Source organism: Dermochelys coriacea, chromosome 3, assembly GCF_009764565.3.
Source record: "Dermochelys coriacea isolate rDerCor1 chromosome 3, rDerCor1.pri.v4, whole genome shotgun sequence".
Lineage (NCBI taxonomy): Eukaryota > Metazoa > Chordata > Testudines > Dermochelyidae > Dermochelys > Dermochelys coriacea.
The window spans coordinates 186,597,486-186,610,525 of NC_050070.1; the positions used below are offsets into that span (position 1 = coordinate 186,597,486).

Below are 13,040 nucleotides of genomic sequence, written 5' to 3' on the forward strand. Positions count from 1 at the left end.
GATTCAGAGGCTGCTGATTGACATTAAATGATTTAATATGAGAACAACTCAGAACAGTCAATAATCAGCTATATGGACAGATCAATAATTCAAATGTTAGTTGTTTTCAGATCCCCTTACTACTTTCGAATGTAATCACCAGAACCAGGCATACACGGAACAGTGGTAAATGTTGAGTAAAAGACAAATTGGAAAAAATAAACTCATACAGTTGTGGTTTTAAGTGCTCACCTTGCTTTTGTCGGACTCATCTCTAAAAACTTATTAAGAACTTGTTCAAAAATCTACATAAAAGGCAGCAAGAGAAAAAATTACTTACCTGATAATAAGATTTTATTTGTCTCACCAAAATAGACAAATTTTGAATCCTAAGTGATGCATCATTGTTGACTTTCTTATTTACTCTCTGGCTGGTGGATTTAGGGTTGCTGCAAGAAAAAAGAAAAATAAAACTAATTACCAACAAGTATTACACTGAAATTACACATATTTTTGAGATCTTTCTCTAAACAAGTAGAAATAGAAAATGACTGACAAATCCAATCATCTGAAACATCCAGTACAATTACTAATTACTGTTAATACTGGGACAGACGCCCCAAGCCCCGGTCCAGTTAATACAGACAGCTGGATAATGGAGGCTCGGATAAACCGGGTTCTACTGTATATCAATTTACAGTACTCTGCTGCTAAAGATTATAAGAGCAGATCCTCAGCTATTATAAATTGTCATAGCTCCACTGAAGTCAATTTACAATATCGAAGGATCTTGTGTTATCTAAGCTGATAAAATATTCCAACTGGAAAATATTAATAGTGTATTCCTAAGCACACCAATGCTTTTAGACTTTTTTTTTCTCCTTTCCCTCCTATGATTGTGGAGGTGTTAACAGGTCACTTCACTTTGAATGGTCCCATGAAATATGTGTTAACTACTTATGCTAAACAATCTGTTCCACTTTGCATTTAGTTTTGACACTGAGTACATTTCCCAAACCTAAAGAGCTCTGTGTAAGCTTAAAAGCTTGTCTCTCTCACCAACAGAAGTTGGTCCAATAAAAGATACTACCTCACCCACCTTGTCTCTGTAATATCATGATACCAATAGGGCTACAGTAAAATTGCATACATCTTGACAGGAGCAGTCACAAGGGCAAATGGGGGGACAAAGAAACTGGCATGTGATGGAGATAAATGAGAGGGCACAGAATTCTTGGCATGGGGGAGGAAGGAGGGGAAAATGGGGCAGCACAGAGCCTGACACTGAAGGGAAGGGAGGAATGGTGGGCCGCACGATCCCCTGGCATGCTGGATGGGTGGAAATGGGAAGCACACAGTGCCCCTGATATGAAGGTATTGTGGGGCACACAGAGCCATTGCCATGGGAAAAAGAAAAGGCGTACTTGTGGCACCTTAGAGACTAACAAATTTATTTGAGCATAAGCTTTTGTGAGCTACAGCTCGATGAAGTGAGCTGTAGCTCACGAAAGCTTATGCTCAAATAAATTTGTTAGTCTCTAAGGTGCCACAAGTACTCCTTTTCTTTTTGCGAATACAGACTAACACGGCTGCTACTCTGAAAATTGCCATGGGAGGAAGGGAAGAACAGAAGATAATGGTATAAAGCCATCACAGAGAACCTGATATGTGGTGAAAGGAGGACTGGGAAGGGGTGTTTGTGTGTATGTGCAGGTAGGGAGGGGAGTTTCTGCCGGGACTCCCTGAAATACAGACAGCTGCAGCGGCACAGGAGCTAGCAAACAGAGCTCTAAACAGGGGAGTTTGAGTGGGAGTTCTGTTGAAGGAGAAGATAGTTGTACTTGGTTTTGTATTTTTAGTATTTGTATTTGTGTGTGTGTGTAGGGGTTTTGTGCTGGGAGAGCAGCTGAGCCTGATTAGGGGGTGGGGCTTCTGACTAGGGGCCCTATAAAGGTAGCCAGCCAGTCAGGCAGCGGCACAGACAGCTGCAGTAGCACAGGGAGCTAGCAAACAGAGCTCTAAACAGGGGAGTTTCCAAGGGGAGTTTGTATTGTGGTGCTTGTTTGGGGTTTGCTTTTGCTGGGGGGTTGTGGTCTTTTTGGTGTGGCTCCTGTTTCCCATATTAACAGGATTTAGGTGGGAAGGAGTTGACAGATACAGAAGCAGCTGTGGGAGTGACTCCTGCAGTGAAAGACACATTGAGGATGACTGGATGTGGAAGCTGTGGTATGTACATGATCCTGGAGGGGGGAACCGGTAAGAGTTTTGTCTGCATGAAATGCTGTCTGATAGAGCTGATGGAGGAAAAGATCCGAGGTTTGGAGATGCAGGTGGAAAGTCTGGTTGAGTTTAGGAAGGGGTTTGAGCAGATGATGGAGCAAAGATATGAGGTATCTGAAGGGAAAAGCTCAGACTCACAGATGGAAGCAGGGCTGGGGAATTTTGAGGAGAGACTGGGTGAGGAAAGTGGTCAGTGGAAACATGTGACTCAAAGAACCAGGCAGAGAAAAAGACGGGCTAGTGAAGGAGAAATAGAGCTTAGGAACAGGTTTGCAGAGTTGGAAAATGAAGAAGGGGCTCAGCAGGTAGTCGCTGAAGGTGGAAGGGTAAGGAAGAAGAGAAGAGAGGCTAGTCCTATAGGAAAAGGGAAAGAGTCAAGGGAGACTACAACAAATATGAGCCCCAGGAGGATACAGGATGGGTAGAAGAGGATTGTAAGGGAAAATAGGAATAGAAAGAACTTGCAGCCAGAGGGAACAGGGGAGAGACTGGAGAATAGCACTGTCACCAGGAAAAGGCAGGTCTATGTGATCGGGGACTCTTTATTGAGAAGAATAGACAGGCCTGTAACTAGAGCTGATCCTGAGAATAGAAGGGTGTGCTGTCTTCTGGGTGCTAAGATACGGGATGTAGACCTGAGGTTGAAAAGGATCCTAAAGGGAGCGGGAAAGAATCGCCTAATTATCCTTCATGTGGGAACAAATGATACAGCTAGATTCTCGCTGGAAAGTATTAAGGGAAACTATGCTAGGCTGGGGAAGACGCTTAAGGAAATTGAGGCTCAGGTGATCTTTAGCGGGATACTTCCTGTTCCTAGAGAAGGGCAACAAAGGTCTGACAAGATTATGACTGTCAACAGATGGCTTAGGCAGTGGTGCTATAAGGAGCGCTTTGGGATGTATGGCCACTGGGAGGCATTCACGGACAGAGGTCAGTTCTCTCGGGATGGACTTCATCTGAGTAGGGAAGGAAATAGACTTCTAGGATTGAGGCTGGCACAACTGATAAAGAGAGCTTTAAAGTAGGAATTGGGGGGAGATGGATGGGAGATATCCAGAAAATCTCCACGCCAGATTTTAGCATTGAGAGGGAAGAAGATGAAGTAAGAAAGGATACAGCCATGGGTAGGAGAATGTATATAAGGAGCGAGGGCGGTGTGGATACTAGTCTAAAAGGTTATACTGGCTGTAGAATGACTGTGCCTAATAGGGTACAAAATGTGAGCGAGTCCAAACAGCAAAAATTAAGATGTTTGTACACCAATGGGAGGAGTCTAGGTAACAAAATGGAGGAACTAGAGCTACTGGTGCAGGAAGTGAAACCAGATATTATAGGGATAACAGAAACAAGGTGGAATAGTAGTCATGATTGGACTACAGGTATTGAAGGGTATGTGCTCTTTAGGAAAGACAGAAACAAAGGTAAAGGGGGTGGAGTAGCATTGTATATCAATGATGAGTTAGAATGTAAAGAAATAAGAAGCGATGCAATGGATAAGACAGAGTCCGTCTGGGCAAAAATTACATTGGGGAAGAAAACTAGTAAAGCCTCTCCTACGATAGTGCTTGGGGTGTGCTATAGACCTCCGGGATCTAATTTGGATATGGATAGAGCCCTTTTTGATGTCTTTAATCAAGTAAATACTAATGGAAACTGCGTGATCATGGGAGACTTTAACTTCCCAGATATAGACTGGAGGACCAGTGCTAGTAATAATAATAGGGCTCAGATTTTCCTAGATGCGATAGCTGATGGATTCCTTCATCAAGTAGTTGCCGAACCGACTAGAGGGGATGCCATTTTAGATTTAATTTTGGTGAGTAGCGAGGACCTCATAGAAGAAATGGTTGTAGGGGACAATCTTGGCTCAAGTGATCATGAGCTAATTCAGTTCAAACTAAATGGAAGGATTAACAAAAATAAATCTGCAACTAGGGTTTTTGATTTCAAAAGGGCTGACTTTCAAAAATTAAGGCAATTAGTTAGGGAAGTGGATTGGACTGAAGAACTTATGGATCGAAAGGTAGAGGAGGCCTGGGATTACTTTAAATCAAAGCTGCAGAAGCTATCGGAAGCCTGTATCCCAAGAAAGGGGAAAAAATTCATAGGAAGGAGTTGTAGACCAAGCTGGATGAGCAAGCATCTTAGAGAGGTGATTATGAAGAAGCAGAAAGCATACAGGGAGTGGAAGATGGGAGGGATCAGCAAGGAAAGCTACCTAATTGAGGTCAGAACATGTAGGGATCAAGTGAGACAGGCTAAAAGTCGAGTAGAGTTGGACCTTGCAAAGGGAATTAAAACCAATAGTAAAAGGTTCTATAGCCATATAAATAAGAAGAAAACTAAGAAGGAAGAAGTGGGGCCGCTTAACACTGAGGATGGAGTGGAGGTTAAAGATAATCTAGGCATGGCCCAATATCTAAACAAATACTTTGCCTCAGTCTTTAATAAGGCTAAAGAGGATCTTGGGGATAATGGTAGCATGACAAATGGGAAGGAGGATATAGAGGTAGATACTACCATATCAGAGGTAGAAGCGAAACTGAAACAGCTTAATGGGACTAAATCGGGGGGCCCAGATAATCTTCATCCAAGAATATTAAAGGAATTGGCACCTGAAATTGCAAGCCCATTAGCAAGAATTTTTAATGAATCTGTAAACTCAGGAGTAGTACGGAATGATTGGAGAATTGCTAATATAGTTCCTGTTTTTAAGAAAGGAAAAAAAAGTGATCCGGGTAACTACAGGCCAGTTAGTTTGACCTCTGTAGTATGCAAGGTCCTGGAAAAAATTTTGAAGGAGAAATTAGTTAAGGACATTGAAGTCAATGGTAAATGGGACAAAATACAACATGGTTTTACAAAAGGTAGATCGTGCCAAACCAACCTAATCTCCTTTTTTGAAAAAGTAACAGATTTTTTTAGATAAAGGAAATGCAATGGATCTAATTTACCTAGATTTCAGTAAGGCATTTGATACGGTGCCACATGGGGAATTATTAGTTAAATTGGAGAAGATGGGGATCAATATGAACATCAGAAGGTGGATAAGGAATTGGTTAAAGGGGAGACTGCAACGGGTCCTACTGAAAGGCGAACTGTCAGGTTGGAGGGAGGTTACCAGTGGAGTTCCTCAGGGATCGGTTTTGGGACCAATCTTATTTAATCTTTTTGTTACTGACCTTGGCACAAAAAGTGGGAGTGTGCTAATAAAGTTTGCAGATGATACAAAGCTGGGAGGTATTGCCAATTCGGAGAAGGATCGGGATATTATACAGGAGGATCTGGATGACCTTGTAAACTGGAGTAATAGTAATAGGATGAAATTTAATAGTGAGAAGTGTGAGGTTATGCATTTAGGGATTAATAACAAGAATTTTAGTTATAAGTTGGGGACGCATCAATTAGAAGTAACGGAAGAGGAGAAGGACCTTGGAGTATTGGTTGATCATAGGATGACTATGAGCTGCCAATGTGATATGGCTGTGAAAGAAGCTAATGCGGTTTTGGGATGCATCAGGAGAGGCATTTCCAGTAGGGATAAGGAGGTTTTAGTACCGTTATACAAGGCACTGGTGAGACCTTACCTAGAATACTGTGTGCAGTCTGGTCTCCCATGTTTAAAAAGGATGAATTCAAACTGGAGCAGGTACAGAGAAGGGCTACTAGGATGATCCGAGGAATGGAAAACTTCTCTTATGAAAGGAGACTTAAGGAGCTGGGCTTGTTTAGCCTAACTAAAAGAAGGTTGAGGGGAGATATGATTGCTCTCTATAAATATATCAGAGGGATAAATACAGGAGAGGGAGAGGAATTATTTCAGCTCAGCACCAATGTGGACACAAGAACAAATGGGTATAAACTGGCCACCAGGAAGTTTAGACTCGAAATCAGACGAAGGTTTTTAACCATCAGAGGAGTGAAGTTTTGGAATAGCCTTCCAAGGGAAGCAGTGGGGGCAAAAGATCTATCTGGCTTTAAGATTCTACTCGATAAGTTTATGGAGGAGATGGTATGATGGGATAATGGGATTTTGGTAAGTAATTGATCTTTAAATATTCAGGGTAAATAGGCCAAATCCCCTGAGATGGGATATTAGATGGATGGGATCTGATTTACTATAGAAAACTCTTTCCTGGGTATCTGGCTGGTGAATCTTGCCCATGTGCTCAGGGTTTGGCTGATTGCCATGTTTGGGGTCGGGAGGGAGTTTTCCTCCAGGGCAGATTGGAGAAGCCCTGGAGGTATTTTTGCCTTCCTCTGTAGCATGGGGCATGGTTGACTGGAGGGAGGCTTCTCTGCTCCTTGAAGTTTTGAACCATGATTTGAGGACTTCAATAGCTCAGACATGGGTGAGGTTTTTCATAGGAGTGGGTGGGTGACATTTTGTGGCCTGCGCTGTGCAGGAGGTCTGACTAGATGATCAGAGTGGTCCCTTCTGACCTTAGTATCTATGAAAATAGAGGGAGCATGTGGGGAGAACTGAGAGATGCAAGGAACCCTTGCAGTGTGCCATGAGGTTGGTCTAACAGAAGCCACAAAGTGTGTGATCCTCTAGTTAGAATTTATAAGACGCTAAAATATTATATATTTTAACGTCACTACTGGTAGAATATCTTTGAATTTTACAAGACTGCTATGCCAAAAAACAAAATATTGAAAATTAAGGACCTAATTTTGTAAACATTTAAGTGGGAATACAACTTTGCTCGCATGAGTTCACCATTGATTTCATTGAGTTTACCAAGATTATTCATATGGTTAAAGCTTAGCACATGCTAAAATTGAATTTTTAATAAAAACTTTTCTTTTCAGTGGGATAAAACTTTTGTCACTTGAAAACCCAACTGCTTCAGGGTCAACAACAACAAGTTTAGACTTTCAATACATTAACAAAGTTGCTATGAACTATATTTAGCGTTTGTCTTTACAGCACAGTTAACTCAAGTGTTGCCCCCTAATTTCATTCCTATCCACACTCAAAAATCCTTAACTCAAATACAGTGGTGCTCAGGGCCATCCTTAGGATTTATGCAGTCCTACGCAGTATTATTAAACTACTGCCACTATGCCTGCCAACAGCCCGCGCTTGCAGCCCAAGGGTGAGGAGGGATGAGGCAGCAAAGGGACAAGGCAGCAAAGGATACCAAGACGCCCAGCCCGCCTCACTGTGGCAGAGAATCCCCCCAGAGACCCCAGTACTCTCTCCCTTACACAGAATGTACGGTGCTGGCACATTTGGCTCTGTCAATATGGCCCCTGCCTAAGGAGACTGCAGTGCGCTAGGCATGCGGGAGCCAACTCACTCTTACCTGCTGTCATGGGCAATGGGTGAAGCTGCCGCTTGGGGAGGCTAGCTCCCCAGCCCACCTCTTCTGCCTGTGGCCCCATCCATACTCCACTCCAGCTTTGCCCTAGGCCCCGCCCCATGCTGCCCAAGCCCCGCCCTTTCCCCATTGTTTCCCTCCTCTATTCCCTCCCCCACCCTGCTCACCCCCTTCCAGCCAAAACCCTGAACCCAAATGAAGTAAATGATATTTGAAAAAAACACTCTTCTGCAATTTCTTTCTAAATAACATGAAGCCTATTTTCCACTGCATACCAGATGGTGAAGACTGGACATGCAGAAGGTACCTAATTAAAAGCACTGAATTTGGGAATAAAAAATGTCAGTCACAGGGTTTTTTTTAATATACCCTGAAGTTTTATTTGCAAAAACTTTGTAGTAAGGGCAAGTCAACTGTCTTGCTGAATACAACATTAAATATTATGGAATACATGAGGCAGCTCTTCTCTGTTTTACATTTTCTTAATCAGTATTTCTAAGCTGATTTTATATTTTAAATGAACTCTTAAACCTTCAGAAAGTAATCATTCCAGATTACTACATATTTAACTCACTGAAACAAAGACATTATTTTAAATCAGTCACAGAGGTTTAGTGTGTTCATAACAATGTTCATTGCTTTTAGAAAAAGGAAACACTAATTTACTTTGTGTGATCTCCATAACAACAGACATGTTTATGAAATTTCACCAAATTTAAAAAATATGTTTCCCAATATTTTAGGCATAACAAAAGATTTTGTATCTTATTACGTACTCATTTTGTGGGAGGGTTCTCTTAAAACTAGTTCATAAGATAGTCAGAAGTAAAGAAAGAGAAACTCTCTGTCTGGCTATCTGGAAGGAAAGGGGTGTTGTCCCTTTAAGGGCTCTCTTCAACCCGGGGGGGAGGGGTGAAGGGAGAAAGGGGTGGACAGGAAGACTTTGGAAGCAAGTTTTTGTTTTGTTTTTTTTTACTATAGTAATTAAAATGTGTATTTTAGATAACTGTGGTCTTTTGAAGGATTTATTTAAAAAACTGTATGTCTGAAGATCCAAGCATTTAACGCTAAAGATGATTGTGCATCTAAAAATCTATGCAAGGATTTTTTAGAGATGTGATTTTATAATTTTCACCAATTCACCAATGAAATATTTTTAAAACAAATTTTAAACTAACATCCTGTAGACTAACATGTTTCAAGTAAATATTACAATAATGCACAATTGTTTTTGTCAGACATTCTGAAACCATATATATGTGGAGGTTGGCAAATGTCTGTTAAATGGCTTCATTACCACTTGAATGGTTATTTAACAGTTTCAATGTTGTGCTAATAAGTCTGGCAGGCTGGAAGGCTTTTTCACTTTTAAGTTACTAGATACCCTCCAAAGTAAGAATCACCAGGCTGCAGTGGCCAGCTGTAGGAGCCTGCAGGAAGGGTCAGGAAGTTTTTGGAAAGTGTAGGGGACAATTTCCTGGTGCAAGTGCTGGAGGAACCAACTAGGGGCAGACCTCTTTGTGAGCAGCAGGTCAAGAACGGAAGAATTAGTACAGGAAGCAAAAGTGGATGGGAACCTGGGAGGCAGCGATCTTGAGGTGGTCAAGTTCAGGATCGTGACACAGGGAAGAAAGGAGAGCAGAAGAATGTGGACCCTGGACTTCAGAAAAGCAGACTTTGACTCCCTCAGGGAACTGATGGGCAGGATCCCCTGGGAGAATAACATGAGGGGGAAAGGAGTCCAGGAGAGCTGGTTGTATTTTAAAGAATCCTTATTGAGGTTGCAGGAACAAACCATCCCGATGTGTAGAAAGAATAGTAAATATGGCAAGTGACCAGCTTGGCTTAAGAGTGAAATCCTTGCTGATCTTAAACACAAAAAAGAAGCTTACAAGAAGTGGAAGATTGGACAAATGACCAGGGAGTATAAAAATATTGCTCAGGCATGCAGGAGTGAAATCAGGAAGGCCAAATAACACTTGGAGTTGCAGCTAGTAAGGGATGTTAAGAGTAACAAGAAGGGTGGTCAGGGAAAGGGTGGGCCCCTTACTGAATGAAGGAGGCAAACTAGCGACAAAGGATGTGGAAAATGCTAATGTACTCAATGATTTTTTTTTGCCTCTGTCTTCATGAACAAGGTCAGCTCCCAGACTACTGCACTGGGCAGCACAGTATTGGGAGAAGGTGACCAGCCCTCTGTGGAGAAAGAAGTGGTTCAGGATTATTTAGAAAAGCTGGACAAGCACAAGTCCATGTTGCCGGATGTGCTGCATCCGAAGGTGCTAAAGGAGTTGGCGGATGTGATTGCAGAGCCATTGGCCATTATCTTTGAAAACTCATGGTGATCAGGGGAGGTCCTGGATGACTGGAAAAAGGCTACTGTAGTGACCCATCTTTAAAGAAGGGAAGAAGGAAGATCTGGTGAACTACAGGCCTCTCAGCCTCACCTCAGTCCCTGGAAAAATCATGGAGCAGGTCCTCAAGGAATCCATTTTGAAGCACTTAGAGGAGAGGAAAGTGATCAGGAACAGTTAGCATGGATTCATCAAAAACAAGGCATGCCTGACTAACCTAATTGCCTTCTATGATGAGATTACTGGATGTGGATGAGGGGAAAGCAGTGGACGTGTTATTCCTTGACTTTAGCAAAGCTTTTGATAGGGTCTCCCACAGTAGTATTGCCAGCAAGTTTAAGTAGTATGGGATGGATGAATGGACTATATGGTGGATAGAAAGCTGGCTAGATCATCAGGCTCAAGGGTAGCGATCAATGGCGCCATGTCTAGTTCGAAGCCGGTATGAAAGAACAAGTAGTAATGGTCTCAAGGTGCAGTCGGGGAGTGGATATTAGGAAAAACTTTTTCACTAGGAGGGTGGTGAAGCACTGGAATGGGTTACCTAGGGAGGTGGAGAATCTCCTTTCTTAGAGGTTTTTAAGGTCAGGCTTGACAAAGCCTTGGCAGGGATGATTTAGTTGGGGACTGGTACTGCTTTGAGCAGGGAGTTGGACTAAATGACCTCCTGACGTCCCTTCCACCCTGAGATTCTATGATAAAAGAGGGACAGGAAGAGCCAGGAGGGTGGACACTGAGACCCAGTGGTGCCCCAAATTTTCAGGTGCCCTACACAGCTGGATATGCTGCGTATATGCCTAAGGACGGCCCTGGTGGGGCTGTTAACTTGTTTTGGCTGACCTGTCAGGGAGTAGAGGCTACAGCCTGAGTTAGCACAACTTGTCAGCTACGAACACAATTGCTCTTGCAGTAATCCAATCACTGTGTAATGTTCCAGTATTATTTTGAAGTGTGGCCATTCTCATTCAAACAAGATTAACTCAAGAGGAGTTAACTCGAGTTATCTACATTCATGTTAACTCTGCTGTGAAAAACAGCCTTATATACATACACATCAAAAATATAAGCCTAAAATTAGGCTCCTAAAGCTTATACTTAGCCATTTCACTGTGACATTTTAAAAAGCATCTAACTGATCAGAAGTACAAGTCCAATGGACTTCAAACTGCAAACTTTGGTGTCAGGGTATAGCTTGGATGAAGCATTCCAGCTTCCTGTACATTGAGCTTCCACGAGTCAAGAAAGATAAGTGGTTGTAAATAGAGCACAGGCTATCAATTTTGTATTTTGAGTTTGTGTTCCCTTCACAGTAAGGATGTTAATGAGGCCCTAGATTTATCTTTTTTGGTATAGCTGAGCATTTTAAATATGAAACTTCTTAGTAGAAAATATCTATGTAAAATCTTAAATTCTAAAACCAATTAGGAAACAAAAGACACAAGGAAAAATCAAATTTATCAACTTAAGACTATAAAATGGGAAGTAAAGAATGAGCAATGTATATGAATTTTAAAAAGCAATTTAAATTTTAAAACTATGTTTAAATCATGTTTTGTAGCCATTTAAGAGCAGAAAAACATTTTCACATCAAAATTGTAATGTTTTTCACTCACTCTGCTATAGTGTGAAATCATTATACAAGGTGCTGGGCAACAGAGAATGGGGCCTACCAACCCACTCACTCAGTTATTTTAAGAATCCAATATGCATACAATCGTTCTTGCTTAGATTTGTAATATTATGTATCGAGCAAAATTGGCATACAAACAGATTCTTACTGATCATAATTGGAGTATTGTGCTGGTTATTATATTCTGTAAAAATGACTAGGGAGACCATTTTGGATGAGTCATTCACAAGGTGGATATAGTAATCACAAAAGCGACTGAGTAGAGACCAATGTATGGGTTAAATCTGAACACGTTTGACAAATATTAAGATTTGATAACCCCTTAGAGAGCCAAATTCATACAGAGATTTGTGAAACTCGAAGGGCAGAATGCAGGATAAATTCTGCTGATTAACTGATCTCTGCATGCCATCTAAAGTTTTCTACTTCTGCATTCGTATCTCCAAAATGGAGCTTTGGGCCATTAATATTCACCTTTAATCTTTATTGCTATCTGATTATTTCTAGGCTTTTTCATGACCTTTAGCAGAATTTCTGCAGCCATATCTTTTTGCTCTGTTCCTATCATTCCATCAAAGTGTACTACAGCTTCCTGGATCAAAATCTAAAATTGCACTCTTATTTAATGCTATCAGCCAAAACATAATAAAACTGTACAAACTGCAAGCATTGTAAATCCTGATATTACAACAGATCAGACTCTTGAAAGTAGACTTTTGCTCCAAGTTTCTTTAACTTGAAAGTTGGTGTAAAGTCTAAAAGAACACCTGCAAATAATGAACAAAATAATATTTAGCTTTTATATAGCACTTAACATCCTCATAGTGCTCCACAAACCTGAATCTTTACACTTCTAAAAAAGACAAAGTATTATTATCCCAATCTTGCAGATGTGAAACGGATTCAGAGAAGTTAGATACTGAATATTTGCACTAAAGCTGCATAGTCAGTGCTAGAGATGGAATTAGAACCCAGGAGTTCTTAGAACACAAGCTCTTGGTCCCATGCCACATCCACTAATCAATACTATATTACATGCATGCTCTACTCCTGGGAAAATTCTGTATCACTGCGCATGCACAGAATTCATGGCCCCCGCAAATTTCTTTGCTTCTCTGCAGAAAAATGACTTCTGATGGGGAAGCAAAGAGAAGCCGAAAGAGCAGTCATGCACCCCTCCCCAGCAGTGCAGACAGGTCAGTTTGGGTGCCTGGAGCAGCCAGTAGGGATGTAAATCATCACCAGGGCCGGGGGGCTGGGCAATCATGCATGTGAGAGAGAGACACTCTGTCCCTCTCGCTCACTATTTCACAATACTTGGCGTAGGGGACAGGGCTTTGGGGTGTTTCTGAGGAGGTAGGTGTGGTGCAGGCTCTGTCCCCTCAGGCACAGCAGAATGTAGCAGCCTGCCTGCTTAGTGAATTGTTCCCATTGTTCTCAGTGAATTCCCCCAGGAGCATAAAACAGGTG

At 41.7% G+C, this 13,040-nt stretch overlaps 1 protein-coding gene across 10 annotated transcripts in view; it reads right to left on the reverse strand.

Moving 5' to 3' along the window:
* The window catches only part of CCDC88A (coiled-coil domain containing 88A), a 354,197-nt gene that overhangs the window by 251,697 nt on the left and 89,460 nt on the right, over positions 1-13,040 (reverse strand). For all 10 annotated transcript variants that reach the window (XM_038395536.2, XM_043512327.1, XM_043512326.1 and 7 more), the window contains one exon: positions 320-428. In XM_038395536.2, coding sequence (XP_038251464.1) covers positions 320-428 — 109 coding nt within the window. The remainder of the gene's footprint in view (positions 1-319; positions 429-13,040) is intronic.